Source organism: Ascochyta rabiei, chromosome 12 (assembly GCF_004011695.2).
Source record: "Ascochyta rabiei chromosome 12, complete sequence".
In the NCBI taxonomy this organism is placed as follows: Eukaryota; Fungi; Ascomycota; class Dothideomycetes; order Pleosporales; family Didymellaceae; genus Ascochyta; species Ascochyta rabiei.
The window spans coordinates 1,379,586-1,394,638 of NC_082416.1; the positions used below are offsets into that span (position 1 = coordinate 1,379,586).

At 51.4% G+C, this 15,053-nt stretch overlaps 7 protein-coding genes across 8 annotated transcripts, besides 1 other annotated feature; 4 read left to right on the forward strand and 3 right to left on the reverse strand.

Annotated features, from left to right (window-relative positions):
* The first annotated feature begins 740 nt into the window (after nt 1-740).
* Nucleotides 741-774: a tandem repeat.
* A 213-nt stretch (nt 775-987) lies between these two features.
* On the forward strand, nt 988-1,755 carry EKO05_0007529 (uncharacterized protein; the record flags this gene model as incomplete). Its single annotated transcript, XM_059637064.1, has 2 exons — nt 988-1,158; nt 1,216-1,755. 2 exons carry the CDS (start codon nt 988-990, stop codon nt 1,753-1,755), a joined length of 711 nt encoding a protein of 236 aa, XP_059493047.1.
* A 1,284-nt stretch (nt 1,756-3,039) lies between these two features.
* EKO05_0007530 (uncharacterized protein) lies at nt 3,040-3,875 on the forward strand (the record flags this gene model as incomplete). Its single annotated transcript, XM_038943398.2, has 3 exons — nt 3,040-3,357; nt 3,417-3,671; nt 3,717-3,875. 3 exons carry the CDS (start codon nt 3,040-3,042, stop codon nt 3,873-3,875), a joined length of 732 nt encoding a protein of 243 aa, XP_038793868.2.
* A 1,168-nt stretch (nt 3,876-5,043) lies between these two features.
* Nucleotides 5,044-6,792, forward strand: EKO05_0007531 (Amidase; the record flags this gene model as incomplete). Its single annotated transcript, XM_038943430.1, has 3 exons — nt 5,044-5,610; nt 5,667-6,547; nt 6,600-6,792. 3 exons carry the CDS (start codon nt 5,044-5,046, stop codon nt 6,790-6,792), a joined length of 1,641 nt encoding a protein of 546 aa, XP_038793867.1.
* Nucleotides 6,793-7,022: 230 nt separating this feature from the next.
* On the reverse strand, nt 7,023-7,483 carry EKO05_0007532 (uncharacterized protein; the record flags this gene model as incomplete). Its single annotated transcript, XM_038943381.1, has 2 exons — nt 7,023-7,192; nt 7,270-7,483. 2 exons carry the CDS (start codon nt 7,481-7,483, stop codon nt 7,023-7,025), a joined length of 384 nt encoding a protein of 127 aa, XP_038793866.1.
* Nucleotides 7,484-8,524: 1,041 nt separating this feature from the next.
* On the forward strand, nt 8,525-9,925 carry EKO05_0007533 (uncharacterized protein; the record flags this gene model as incomplete). Of its 2 annotated transcripts, XM_038943439.1 has the most annotated exons (5): nt 8,525-8,659; nt 8,716-8,762; nt 8,822-8,924; nt 8,982-9,745; nt 9,796-9,925. In XM_038943439.1, the coding sequence occupies 5 exons, from the start codon at nt 8,525-8,527 to the stop codon at nt 9,923-9,925; spliced, it is 1,179 nt and encodes a 392-aa protein (XP_038793865.1). The 2 variants fall into 2 exon arrangements, with proteins under 2 accessions (XP_038793865.1, XP_059493048.1); XM_059637065.1 differs by having other exon boundaries at nt 8,982-9,925.
* Nucleotides 9,926-10,061: 136 nt separating this feature from the next.
* Nucleotides 10,062-13,557, reverse strand: EKO05_0007534 (Nicotinamide-nucleotide adenylyltransferase; the record flags this gene model as incomplete). Its single annotated transcript, XM_038943316.1, has 2 exons — nt 10,062-12,897; nt 12,947-13,557. 2 exons carry the CDS (start codon nt 13,555-13,557, stop codon nt 10,062-10,064), a joined length of 3,447 nt encoding a protein of 1,148 aa, XP_038793864.1.
* A 466-nt stretch (nt 13,558-14,023) lies between these two features.
* Nucleotides 14,024-14,947, reverse strand: EKO05_0007535 (Nicotinamide-nucleotide adenylyltransferase; the record flags this gene model as incomplete). Its single annotated transcript, XM_038947163.1, has 1 exon — nt 14,024-14,947. One exon carries the CDS (start codon nt 14,945-14,947, stop codon nt 14,024-14,026), a length of 924 nt encoding a protein of 307 aa, XP_038793863.1.
* Between the last annotated feature and the right edge of the window lie 106 nt (nt 14,948-15,053).

Here is a 15,053-nt window from a genome sequence, read left to right on the forward strand (position 1 = left end):
AGTACACACCGATTGCAATGTTCATCCAGAAGACCGTTGACCTAGCCCTCTTACCCTCAGCTTCTCGACCGACAATCAAAGCGGCTACCAAATTCCCACCATCAGCGGGAGGAACACCCCACGAGACCATGCAGGCGCGGTGGTAGATGCCCGCCCATTCCGCAGAAAGCGCAGATAGCAGGGTCTAAATTCCTCCTGCGAGGCTGAAACACTTTTAGCGTCTGGAAGCTGCACCCTGCTGCGCGAGGGTGACGAGAGAGGAGGATGGCCTTGAAACGAGGGCTGGAGAATCGATGCTTGGGCTGCTTGCGAGATGTTTCGTGCGGAGGGGGTGGCACGGGTGCGAGCTCAAAGGTAGCGGACGATGTGGTTGGCTTGTATGTAGCCATGTCAATGTGAAGTTGGGTCTGTTTTTCGTGGTATTGTGGATACTGTCTTCTACAAGTGCAACGATCGTTTCTTTTCTTTTTTGATTTCGTTCTTCACGTTGTCGTCGTCCAGACTCTACCCAAGCTCAGTTGTAGCCAATGTTCTAGTCAAGTGCGGCTATGAGGAGGACTTGTCCGCATAGCCCATCAGCATCCTCTGTCAAGAAGGATCGAGGCTGTGGCGTGCTGGACTACGGCTTGCTTCATGATCTGCATGCATCTACGACCGCCCGTCACCTGTTCGTGGCTTTATATCAAACATGCAATGTTACCAGCCAGCTATACCTAAGCGCCGCTGGTATGCGTAGGCGGTGCCATGCAGCCTTGCCATGCAGCCTTGCCATGCAGGTCTGAAACGCGGCAGTATAGATGTCGGAGGACTAGTAGCGCTTAGCATGACACAACAGACGCGCAATTGGACGACTGCTCGAACTCGCGATCATGGGAGAAGTACCTTCAAGGCGACGGGGAAGGGGTATTTGAGCATGCCATTGCCTACCGTTGATCTGGCGTTCGGATCTCTTTACACATTCGATTTCACCTCTTCGTTATTGCAAATATGATTGAGCAACGAGTTGCGAAGGGCACTGTGCGCTGGCCGTCGGTGTCTGAGATGCTCGTTACGAAGGGCGTGCTCTGGTGGGTCTGGGAGGCTCTGAGCAATCAAAGAAGTGCACGAGCGTATCCATATCCTACTTTGATGCCATCGGAAGACTTCCTCAATGGCAACGTACGTTTCATGGCGACCGGGTTTCGCGGTGCATGTTCATGAGCTGATGTGTCGTAGTGGACGTCGAGCGTAGTAGCTACTCACGTCTCAAGTGAGATCGACAAGATTGCAGCTTCGTGGCGGCACGCGCTGCCGTTGTTGATGATTGTGGCGGCTGCTGGAGCTTTTACTATCAACTACTTGAGAAAGAAACCTCTTATAGTTCGTAAAGAGACTGTAGCAGTGGTTGCGGAGCCCAAGGGTTTGATGGAAGATACACCGGAAAAGACACTGGGAGATGAGGTACCTCCGAGGCTACAAATTGATGCCGGACGTCAACTAGCATCGTTCGAAAAGGAAACAGGTGCTGTTTCGACAATCAAAGAGGTCATTGGCCTGACTTCTGCAGAGCCTCGTCCTGCTGCAAAGTCGATGTCATCAATCTCTGCGACAAGCATGTTGGAGACAAGTCCAAGAAAGAAGCGAGTCATCAACAAAGTAGCGATCAATTTGGCCCTATCGGAAGTTTCGATCACCATCGATATCCCACCATCGTCGTCAGATCATTCCGACGATGCCGCCATCGTCCAACTCTCGGAGCTACTGGAGAGATGGTGAGTAAACCGTACAACAGATTACAAATGCCGAATATCGTTCGAGAAAGAGAGAGCCGAGTTTTGAAGTTCGCAGGCCTCCGTCTACCTATGGAATCTCGTCTTCGATTGTGTCAGCAAGTCATACAAGACAGGCGGTTCCAAGCTCTTGGCCATGAGCGAACCAGGTACCAGGTTTTACGAGCCGGAGGTAATCTTCCACAACTGTGGCTGCAAGAACTCTCGGTGCGGCTAATAATATGTGCTGTCGAGAAGGTGGGAAATTTGCTTATCAAGCTCGTACAGCCAAATCAGTATGCTTCTCCTTGGTGCGCCGGTATCTTGAGCGTTGCGGCCGAGGTCAAGTCGTAATAACGCCGACTTTATTCTTAGCTATAAAGGACAATCCATGGACGAAAGGTCCTGGATTTAGCGATGTGATGTCCTGACAAGCCGAAGGGGATCTTCAAGGTTGTGAGGGTCTTCCTACTTTTTCGTGTGATGTTGCCAGTGTTATAAGGGAAAACGGCCAGTCGCGACAACATTCAATCAAGATACCGGACCGGCGTTTGATGAGGGCCGGAGACTTTAGTGAGATGATTTGTGAATTTGTCTTCACCAACTCATCAGCCATTCGCGGTGCACAGCAATCGACTGTTATAGGTCTCACGGACAACACCTTCCGTTTTATGCGTTGTGTTCGTGCGTTGTACAAAAACGAAGGATGGCCCCAGGACCTGACATTTTCTTGGCAATACCGCGGACCCGCTTTCTCCCATAGCCATAGTCCAGCATGACGTCGAACTCTCCAGTCCAGTCCGCACTTCGCCCCAACTATGCCATCAGACGACCTTGATTGCATCAGCCCCTTCTTTTCATGACGAGCAGAGGACCCGCGGTCGAGAGTCCCCGATCTCCGCAGTCATCAGCCTTGGAAACCAGAACGTGGCTGGGCCGCCACACTAACGGACACCGTCGACTAAGCGGCGCATCCTGATCAAGCTAAGCTCAAGCCTTATGGAGCCTACACCGTATTCAATCGTCCGAGAACAAATGCACTATTCGATTCAAGCATGGCGCCGGACGGCAAAGCGCAGAAGGCGGATGAGCACGTGCAGCGCCTAGACACAACAAGCTTCGCTGTCCATGTCTACGAGCCCAGGAAGGCTGGTGAGCAGGAACATGGTTCCGGTGTGAGCCCATTTGTACTTGAGTGTCTCTAGGCCCTTGTCCCCTGCCCCGGTCCTTTCCTGCCTTTGCATTATCTCGTTCACTGCTACACCTGCAGTGTGACAGGACTCAAATCGCCATGCAATACCGAAAGCTACTCACATTGGCGCTTGTGCCGTCGATACTCTTCTTCCTGCTGTCGTTAGTCTCCGTGGCCTTGACAACACACTATTGGATCATAGGCGATTGGATCACCCCAAGAGGAGTAAATGTACAGACCAGTACATTCAGCGACCGCACACAGTCATACACGATCGACGAAACTATCGTTTACTTTACCGGAAATGACACCGATGCGACGATCGCTTCTGGATGTTTGTGCCTGACCGCCGCCGTTGTGTCGCTCATCGCATGGGCGCAACTACGAAAGCCGGATATGGACACGCAGTTTGCGACTGTATGTGCAACAGCGCGTTCTAGCAAACAACGCTGGAAATCCATGTTAACCCCTGATAGAACAAACGCCGTTTCTGGATACTTGCCGTAGTCTTGACAAGTCTGGTCGGCGCTATAACTGCGCTTGTCTCCATCGTTCTCCATTACACCAACAAGGGTGACGACGCCTTTGGCTGTAGATCTGAGACGCTCCAAATGGCTGGAAAGTTGAATACGAACAAATACTGCACAAGAGAAGTGGCCGCGTGCAATTTCCTTCCGAAGTATCTGTCAAAAGCAGACAGGAGCAGCGCCGCGTTGGGTTGCACAGAGGCAGTAAGTAGTTATGTCTGTTTCAAAGCCTTCGCTGACTGGCTTTAGGTGACTGTCAAATGGCTGCAAATTGCTTTGATTTTTCTGGCGCTTCTCGTCCTCGGCATCTTCGCTGTGCAAGCACGGCTTCGAAGAAAGACTCGATCGACGCGAATGGCCGCAGCCGAGAAGGATCCTATGCCAGTGGACTCTAACGAGCATTTCTGATCCAACGAGCGATTGTAGCTTCACTATTGGAAGTATCCTGCACGACCTTAACGACTCATAATGCCTCTACGAACGCGACTGCGCCTTGCATAATTGGCGTTCATCTTTTCATTCGCACACGACTAAACTCAAATCACCACGACGCATTGCAAGACCTCACGGATGTGCATGTATAAAGGGGCTGCATTCTGCATGATTGCTACGCTGTACGCTGTACGCTGTACGCCAAGGTGGCGTTCTTTTTGCCTTGAATAATTCCCGGTCAGACATGCCGACATGTTCTACACGAACGTATACACTTAATGCATATATATCGTTACCTGACCTCTCTTCTTTTCCACACATGGTCGCGTCCTGCCACCTCTTTCGACTTTCCAACTTCCTGTGGACCGCAGCATGCGCACGGTTGGTCGGTAAAATGCACGGAGACCTGATGACCTCACAAAGTCACGAAACATCCCCATAGTCTAATTTGGCTCCAGTCTCCCACACACACTCTAGCCCCGGATCTGCGCCTCAGCCGTAGCCGCTCTGCCACTGCTGCACCGTTACAGCTAGCGGCTGAACTAACGGCCTCAGAGAAAGCACTACTGCCACAAAACCCCCTTGAGTCGATGTTCCCTGTTCCTTTGTCATGATGGTATACAATGGATAAGCATAGCTTGAAATCGGTGCTGCTGTCATCTTATTTCAAAAACGTCTCACTACAAAGCTTCAGCCCTTCGGCTGCACAGGGTTTCAACATGCCAAACACTTCACTTGTCCTACGTTAGCCAAATACGTCTTTCCTTTGTTCTGTGCCAGATCAAGGCAAACAATCGAAGCACTGTAGACACATTGTAGAAAGAAGGGACACAACGGACGGATACAATAGCCATCCGTGGTCATAAATGAAAAAGCTTAATACCGGGGTGTCTGAAACCGTAGACAGAGAGGTCTGGCAGGCTATAAAATGCAAGGCTGCCCACGTCTATGAGATCGGTGTCACATCATCGCCATCATAATATTCTCGCTGCTCTATACCGTCACTAAGTCCGACTCGAAAAACGTCATTGCAGCTCTTGAAGCACTGGTGCGTGAAAGAACCAGAATAGTTTATTATCGCAATACGAATCCTCGACAACTCGGCCCTAGCAGGTCACTACACACTACAACAAAATCTCACGCCATGAGCCCCAGACCTTTGGCATCATCAATCCCGTGTCTGAGAGACATAACCCTTACAGACATCCACCATCACTTTGCGTCTAACGCACTAACATCAACTCAACTAGTTCGCGCCTATCTCTGTCGCATCGCTGAAGTCGACCAAGAGTTCAACTCTGTAATCCAAACTAACCCTGACGCCCTCACCATCGCACAGGCCCGAGATATCGAGCGCGCTCTTGGCTTTCACGGCTCCATCCTGCAAGGCGTCCCCATTCTGCTGAAAGACAACATCCCCACACTCGATGCCACAGAAACAACATGTGGATCTCTCGCCCTCGTTGGTACCACGTCGACGCGCGAAGCAACCGTCGTCACAGCGCTAAGGAGCGCCGGCGCAGTGATTCTGGGTAAGGCGAACATGGCAGAGTGGGCAGGTTTCCGGTCTACAAGTGGGTGCTCAGGGTGGTCTGCGCGAGGCGGGCAGACCTACGGGCCTTTTGTGAAGGGATCGAAAGCGAGTGGGAGTTCCTCCGGCAGTGCGGTTGCGACAGCTTTGGGGCTATGTTTCGCCGCCATTGGAACCGAGGTACGTCCTTGCTTGAATAAGAGTCGAAGCGGCTCGAAGCGGCTGACAATGTATAGACCTGCTACTCGATTGTAAGTCCAGCAGAGAAAAGCGGAATTGTGGGCTACAAACCAACGAGAGACCTCATACCTTCAGAAGGCATAATACATGCGAGCAAACGACAGGATACGGTTGGTGTGCTAACAAGGACGGTCAAAGATGCTATGCTTATCACCTATACACTTGTCCTGGAGTCGCTCAATTGCAGCTCCCCACGATATCTGCCGGGAAACCCTGATTCCACAGTGTTAATGGAAAATCTCCTAGCTGCTTGCTACTCTAAGAAAACAGATCTGACCGGTGTCCGAATTGGCATACCCCTGGACCTGATTGATTTCGGCGATATACCAGAATGCAAATTAGAGGCTTTCGAAGACACTCTATCCCTCCTGGAAACGAAGTCCGGAGCTGAAATTGTGAGGGACGTCAGGGTCGAGGGTGTGTGCGAGTATGAAGGTTTGTCGCAAGAAGAGAAGCAGGTCGTGCTCGATACAGATATGAAAATTGCCATTGAGGCTTATCTGAGCGATTGGAAAACTGACAAGCAGGGTATTAGCAATCTCCAAGACCTTATCGACTTCACCAAAACGTGTGCAGAGGAAGAATATCCTACTCGAAATGTAGCAGGGTTTGAGCGGGCACAAGCAACGGACCCAGAAAGCGCATTATACACGACCATGCTGAAGAAAGACGAAAAATTCGCTGGCTGCTTAGAGAGAACTCTTGATCGGTATGGTTGTGATGTACTAGTCATACCGATACTATCTGTCACCCTACAGGCTTTTGCAGCAAAGGCTGGATCGCCTGTCCTGAGTGTTCCCATGGGCTATTACCCAGAAGGCACGCCTATCGAGACTGATCCCAAAAATGGACTGATCGCAAAAGCACCGGGTATCCCGTAAGTTTAACGATCAAAGTGTCGAGAATGTGGTATATTGACGTCGAAATAGGTTCTCCGTTTTCGTCTTTGGAAAGACGTACGGTGATGCGAGCGTAATCAAGGTAGGACACGCCATTGAAAAATTGAAGAGGGTAAGGGAGCAGCTGAAGCCATACATGCTACCAGGCACCGAAGCAGTTGACGTGTGGAAATGGGGGCACCTAACGTGTGCCGAGCTCTTAGATCTGCCAGAATTTAATTAAACAGCGAAGAGGTCAAATGTTAGACGGATAGACAAACGCCATTGATGACTTCCTCTGCCGACAGGTAATTGGCGAGTGTGGTCTCTCAATTTCGTCCGTGTCAGGTACAGAGCCTTCAGTCAATCTCCATGTAGGTCCTCGCCTTTGCGGTCTTAACTTCATCCTCACTTGGAAGCTCCACTCACTTGACTGTGCGTTTTTGTTACCGTCGTCATTGTCGTCATCGCCGTCTATACGGCTGATATCCACCATGTTGCTTTTTTCATCGTCTTTTCGGGGCCGCTTAGCTGGTCGATATTACCCTCAGCGGTGTTGTTCACGTAAATCTCACCATACCTCAATGTTCCGGTAGGTGACACGATGTCCTTCCGCTTCGCCGTCGTGGTCTTAGTCGTAGTGCCTGGTTTTTTGAGTCGCTATACTCTTTGCGTCGATTGGGGTTATGCTGAGTTGATGCGCCGCTCGTGTTGGAGTTACCGTATCTGCTCTGAATACGCTCCATGGTCTTAGCCTCGTTGGGTCGATGGTCACTCTGAGTAATGTTGGCAGTGATAAGCGCCCATCGCTGAAGAGCGTCGACCGAACGCACCGCTGCTGCGGGCTCGATTTGGTCGTCAGCTCGCTCGTTCATGGCTTGCCAGTTCTTAGGACGATATTTTTTGTCAGTTTTGGCGCGAAAGCGGTCTCTCATGTTATGAGGGAACGAGTTTGTTTGATGTCAAACGACGGTTGAAGGATAGGGAAGGCAAGCTGTTTAGAGAGGGAAGAGCGAGGGTCAGAAAAAACAGCCACTGCGGGACAAGTATCGGAACGCGCTTTAAATCAACTCTGTCTCGGCTAAGACGAAGTGAAAGAAAGGGGAGAGAAAAGAATCGATTAGCGTGTCGAATGAAGTATCACAAGAGCTCTATTCAGGGCTTCTCTGAAAAGGAGATTTTTGGCAACCACTTGTTTACATAGCCCACGAACGTCCATAAACTAATGGCATTGTTTGACACGACCTTACCAATGGAGATTTGAGTACCTCGAGTATGGATTCTGGACCTATACGGCGATGTAGCACGGACCACCAACTACAGATGAGCCCAAGGTCTTGCAGATAGGGACCAACACACCTTCTTTCAACGTCACTTCTACAGTACATCTCCTCGGATCTCTTGTTGGCATCTTATCACCGGTAAGCCTGATGACGACAACAGTGTGCCGTCAGGCGGTCCGTGTGTCCCAGCAGCTTGGGTGCGCAATTCCGGCTAATGATCATTGGGCCAATTGATAGGCACGAGTAAATCACTGTGTTTCTCTACTGTCCATTCTACTCATTATGATCTAACCATCTGGCCAAATCACATGCTCGAAACTACAGATTATAATGCCCGGTGAAGCAGCTTTAACATTGCACCTAGAGTAGGTTGGTGGATGAATAGAATCTCCACAAGCGGAAGCTCGAACTTCACCACCATCAGCTTTAATCGGGCCGATCCACTGTACGCCGCTTCCGCGCATGTGATGTCTGCGCGTCAAATTTCATGGTGCATACGCGTGTTGATGAACGTTCTAGTGTCGCAGATGTACATCCTTGGCCTGTTTCTGTAGACCTTACCATTGGCTTGACGGATCAGGATGCAACATCTCGAGGGCCGTGGACGCCTGTCTACGCCACTCCATCCCTTTACTATCAACATGTTGGAATATCGAAGCATACAAAATCCTTCAAAGGAAGCAGCAACTTGCAATGCAGTTCAGCCTCTACCTATCCATTAATCGCAGTGTCGATATGGCTTCGTCGAGCGCACCTACCAACCCCGGTACCCATGAAGACCCTACAGCAGATGCGGCTAGCAATACCGAGCCTTCACTCGAGATCGACGTACGGTTGCGGCCCGTCACTTGGCAGTAACTGAACCATATGCTAATATATGCCAGTCTGCGAGCGATGAGAGCGACTCTGCCTACGGAGAAGGGCATTCTACGTGCGCACAACACCACCAGTATCGTCGCAACCACTGCAGCTATTTCTGACATAGTGAAGGTATACCATTTCAGCAAATTCGTCCGTTTTCAACTTTCGTTTCGAGAACGGAAGGAGGTATCATGGGTACGCGGAAGGCGAATACTTAATGCCAAACGACGATGTATATCTCGCCAATGGCTTGCTGTAACGCTTCTGTCGCTAATTTAGATCGTTACAGGTAGAGATGGACAGACTTGACCTCCAGCACCATGCCTTTCGCCTCACACTTGACGGACAGCTTTATCGAGCACCAATCCCCAAGGATGTCCAACGAGTGCTAGACGTGGGATGCGGAACCGGTATCTGGTCCATTCAGTTTGCCGACGAACATCCGTCTGCTCAAGTACTGGGAACCGATCTAAGTCCTATCCAACCTGACCAAGTGCCGCCAAACTGCGAGTTCCTCATCGACGATTGTACAAAGGAATGGATCTTCCATAATCTATTCGATTTCATTCACACGCGCGCCATGGTAACTTCCATCAAGGACTGGAGTCGCCTGTTTGAGCAAGCATACGTCAATCTCAAATCTGGCGGCTACATTGAGTGTCAAGAGTTGACCTTCCCCATCAAATGCATGGACCCTGGCGTCACAGCTGACAATTCTCCTCTCATGCAATGGTCAGACCTTCTCTTCGAAGCCGCAGTGAAGAATGGACTAGACGCTACCGGCCCTCGCCATTTCGCTCTCAAACTCCGCAATGTGGGCTTTGTCGGCGTCAACGTCAAAACCTACAAATGGCCACTCGGCAAATGGGCCAAGGGCGCCAGATTCAAGCTCCTGGGCCGCTTCGTGTACGAAGACTTATGGGACGGACTTCCAAGTCTGTCTCTTGGCTTGTTCACCAGAGTACTGCAATGGTCGCGAGAGGAGGTCGAGGTGTTACTGGCTGAGTGTAGGCAGGAGATGAAGAGGAAAGACCGACACTACTACGCCGAAGCGTACGTCAAGCCCATTCTATACTCATGGATTTACCTGCTGATACGATCAGTCTCTTTTGGTATGCACAGAAGCCCGAAGGTGTCAGCAAGTCACACTCCGGAAATGACCACATACAGGACGAAGAGCTACTGGAGTCTGACGAAGAAGACGAAACAGATCAGGTGCCTGGACTGACGTGAAGACGTATTTGCAGTCAGCAAAGTACTCATGATCCCATAGTGGAGCTTTTCTAAACTACATCTGGAAGACTGCAAGACGCTATTGATTCTATAATTTAAAGATGCGCTGCCACATATTACTCGTCATCCGAAGCACCTATGACGCCACCCAGACGTCACTTTTGTAGCAGCTTCCTGCTCTTGTGATGGATAACACCCTCTCACGCTCAGTGACCTCTTGTTCTTTAAACTTTGAGATCAGGTCCATCGTACTGCGTCGTACACTAGCCATGCTTCTCTTCTCCGCAAACTCGTCGTCCTTGCCCATCGATTTGAAACTAGGTCGTGCACTTCCGCGACTAATTATGCTGGTGCGGCTTACTCGACTGGCGTTGCGTGAATGTCTCGCTAGGCGTGCAGGCATAGTATGTGGATACTGGGACGGCGTGATGCTGTCAAATGAATTACGAGCCGACCTGCCAAAGTCTTTAAGACCAAAGTCGATCTCAGCGCTTGGACAAGGATATGATCGGACACAATCGTCGTAGTATACTGACCAGACGCGAGCGTTGTCCTCCGCGTGTTTGTCTTCATTAGCGCCATCGTGGGAGGCCAACTCGTTCAGGTTCGGCGCCGACGAATTTCGTCGAGGTCGCAGAGTGGCCATCGAATCGTGTGTCTGCGACTTACCGGCCTCATTGCTATCACTTGCACGGCGTCGTACCATAGACTCTTCACGTCGGTGCCCTCGATCGCCGCTGCCATCGAGGGAGGAACCTTGTTTCCATACTTCTGGGAGAATCTCGAGCTCCGGAAATTCCAGCACACCACCAGCTGCAATGGAGCTGCGGTGGTTGCGTCCATGCTTTCTGAACTCGGTAGATGAGCTCTTGAAAATTTTCGAGTAGTTCTTCAGGAACGTTTTGCCAAAAGTCATGGAGTTGCTTTTTGCCATACGACTACTGCCAACCTTCTTCTTCCTCTTTCTTTCGCCCGGCATGAGTGGCATGGATGGCACGCGTTCTGTAGGATCAATGAGATTGTCATCCATGTCTTGAGCGGAGGCGAATTCAATGGCCGCCTCGAGCGCAAAATCTCGACTTTCCACTCGATCTGCCTTGCTAGCGGAGTTAGTCCGCTCATCACGAGTATGCGATGGATAGCGGCCCCAAGCTCCGACAACATCAGGGCTATCACCTTGTTTCTCGAACGCAATCGAAATCGCTCGGTCAAGAGCCTTGTCCTCCGCACTCGCCATAGCACTGCGTCTCGATACGACTCGTGAACTGGCGAATTCTTCGAGCCCATGAGCTTGTAGCGCGAATGAAGGGGCGTATGATGGAACGAATAAGCTTCCAGATGCGTTTGGAGCCTCCCGTGTCAACGATGTGCTAACTTCGTTGGCGCTGTGGCGAGTCACCGTGCTTCCACTGCGTTCTCGAAAAGGACTGGCGTATGTGGCAAGATCGCGGTTCTTCGGTAGAAACAAGCTTGCCTTCTCTTCCTGGTGAGCTTTCAGAGCTTGGTTCCAGACGTGATCAGCCCCCTTGCCTTTCCCCAGGGCGTCTTTTTCAGTCTGAAGACTCATCATAGATTGCGATTGTCGCCGTTCCCGATTGGTAGGAACCTCCAGGGTGTCGACTGCACCATCACCAGTCCGGATCGGAGACTCAGACTTTAGAGATGCTTCGCTTTGACTTCGTGCGCTGAGGCGTTTCGGATTCAAAAACCTCATAATCGACTCTGACGGGGTTGCCTTCTTTCGTGGAGGAGAGGGGCTGAACTCTTCGCGAAACTTCGATTTCTTAGTATCAGCAACGCTGTTCTTACGTGCTAGCGGAACCGGCGTAACAAGCAATGAGCTGGTCATGGGTACCCCCTGTACAGCTCTGAGGTTCGAAGAGCCGTATAACGGCACCGCTCGAGGAGTGTTTTCATTATCAGTAGGAAAGGAATTGGATCGTCTGGCCTGTGGAGAACGGATCGGTGTATTGCTAAAGTTATCGTGACCTGTGCACGTCCTTCCCAGGCTGGTCAAAGATGCAACAAGACTGTCAGGAGGGCTCTGTGGTCTACTCGAGTAGATGGAAGATGCCATATCGCCCCGTATATCGTGATCTGTAGGCAAGACCTTACCCCACCTTGGAGGCACCTTCGAGCTAGCAAACCCTGAGCTGGATGTTTGTCGTTCATGTCGAGCTAGCTGCATGCTCGGACGAGAGAGTCTGACCTGATCTGTAACAGTTCGGTCATGGAAGAGCTGTGTAGGAGCAGGGAGCTCCGGAGCATCGGCAGGCTGCTCCCAGGATAGCAAAGAGCCCGAGCGTAGGTGGTGGGAGATACGCATACTGTAGAGATGTACCGACTGGCGCGGGTTGTCCTCCTCATCGACCTCGTCTTCGTGGGCTACTTCATCCTTTGAGAACGCCGAGTTATCTTGAAAGGCGCCTCGGATGGAAGCAGGAGGACGCGGACTAGCGACAGAAGTTGGTTGCTGTACGCGAATTTCGACCGATCGAACAGTTGCTCCGGGTGATCCGCCCAAAGCTGTTCGGGAAGAGGCACTCTTGTCAGATCCGGACTCTTGGCTTGTATCTTGTGCTATTGTCACAGCCTGATCGAGAGGTAGCAGTGTCTGTGAGCTTTGTGGAATGACCTGACGTGGTGGTGCTAGAATTTGCGATAGGCGAAGACTTTCGTTAATTGCTTGAGCCCAAGGCACCCCGTTTGGGTCGTTGCTGGTGAGACTGGGAAGTCTCAATGGCGACGGTGGTGATATTTCAGGACGAACCGTTGACGTAGCAGACTGGGAGCGTCTGAACGCAAGGTTTCTCTGGTCTGAGACATCGACCCGAAGGTTCGGTGTGCTGAAAACATGACTGACGCGGGTAGCCAGTGAGACAGCTGGAGGTTTTTGAATCTGGTAAGGCTGTAGATCGTGGTTGCAGGCACTCATGGTGCGACTCTTCGTAGATGACACCGGCGTTGCTTTGCTGCGAGTGTCAGCAATCTTGTATGTACTTCAGAGTAACCCAAGCTCACCTGCCAATGGAAGGCGACCAATTCACGCTGTGAATGCTCGCTCTCTTGCTGGGGGTCTTCTTGCCGAGGTTCCTTGCAAAGTCGTCCAGCATCTCAGCATCAGAGTCGTACCCACCCTCATCAGGCTTTTTGTCACTCAGCAGGTCCTTGCGCAGGTCGTCTTTTGTGATCTTCAGCTGCTGCTTAGCCTCGTCTTTCGATGTTCTAACAATAGTGTCCTGCTCCCCGGTTGTGACCTTTTGCGTTGCCTCGATATGAATCTTTAGTCCAGAGTCCTTTCTCACCAGATCTCTTGAGAATTTGCGCTTAATCAAAGAACGCATGCTCGTCATCTTGTGCAAACTGTGCAGACTGTAGATGGAAGCACGACTGAAGCGTGTGCGAGGCGTGCGGATAGGAGAAGCCTCGTCATCCTGAGCATGATCGAAGATCTGGTGAAGCTCGTGAAGCTCGTCAGACCGAACGCTTGTGAAGCGAGAATTGGGCGATCCAGTTTGTTTTGGTAGCAGCGGTCGCTTTGCGGGAGTTGCGCCGCCCAGACGAGCGTTTGGTAGCTCTGGTGAGTCCGATCTCCCCTCCTGTTCAGCCATGCAACATAGCTTCGATGCCATACTTGAGGTATGGTGTTGAGATAGATGACGTGAGCTTTCCTGTAGGTTTGCTTATTGTTGACACTGGCAGAGCTTGCGCCACGTGGTGTGGTCGCCAAACCGTGAGGGGAGGAAAGCACTCACGTCACAGTTGACGAAAAGCAGGACCAACGTGAGACGAAAACCGCGCGCAATCGGGGTTTCCAAAGTAGCTGCGGTCGTGAAAAGGGTTGCAACTACTTGAACACAGCTCTTGAGTTGCGGGAAGCAGCCACTATGGCACCTGACAACCAACTGTAAGGATGGAGCACATCTCCACCCGAAATGCATCAACTGCATGCACTGCCATAGGCATCTTTCCAGGCTCTGGAAATCATGCGAGACAGCGCGTTGATTCGCACAGCTTCACTAGCTCGAGCAGTTGCGTTTACTCCTTCTGTGGCCGAGGCTGGGGTTCTAGCAAGGTCTACTGAGTGCCAGCACTCATTCAGCTCGATAGCTTTTTGCCGCTCGCATCTTCACTGTACAAAGCTTGGTCTTGGAGCCAAGCTGCTACACCCTCCGTACAAAGCTCCTTCACCACGTTCCACTTGCCCTCTTTCGCAGCACTGCGCACCCTTGTCGAGCTGATGCCTACACCACCGTTGGCCTTGACCAGATCGATGTTGCTCCCCCACTTTGGATCGAAGCCATCCTGCTCACGTGTGCCATCCCTCAAATCCTGTACATACTTCTGTTGCTCTTCCACAGTGCCAAATTCATTCGACGACTTGTCGTTCGGGTCGGCCGGCCGCTGAGTTACGCGCAGCTTGTGTCCAGCATCGAAGAACGGTCTCAACGCTGACAAAGGCGGATCGTATGCGGGGTAGTACTTGGGGTTACAGAAGCGAATGAGGGTATCGTAGCCAGTCAGGTGGACGTGAATTGGGTTTGACGAGTAGAAGGGAGGGGTGGTGTCTCGAATCGCAATGGATTTGTCTGAGTAGTATGGCTCTTTCGTGAGACCGATGTCGATTGACAGATCTGCGAGGTCTGTATCGGGAGACGACTTCTTGAGGGTTCGTGAGAAGTCCTCTGCGAAGATAGTCATCAATGCAATGCGTTGCACGAAACTCGCGGGGCTGGGTGCCTTGTCTGCATTCTGCGTACTGAAGAGCAGCAGCAGCCGGTACGGACTTCTCTCCGATTCTGCCGGACTTTCCAGCGCAGAGGTCACGAGAGAAAGATGCGCCACTGAAGGCGGGTTGAAAGAAGAATCGAGGATGTACAGCGTCTTTGGTTGCGTGCTGGTGGGGTTGACGGTGCGAACAACGCCGAACTTGGAGGATGAGTGGGCGAAAGATGTAAGCGCCGACTCGAGGTCTGGCAGTATAGACCGTAGGGAAGCTATCCGTGAGGCCATGTCGTCCATTGTTGGTGTTGAATGGCGCTGAATGCGGTCGTGTCTTGACTAAGGTTCGTCATTCCGAGGCTCGCCATCCACGTCATGCGCACAGGCCAATTCGTAGAAGTTCCCC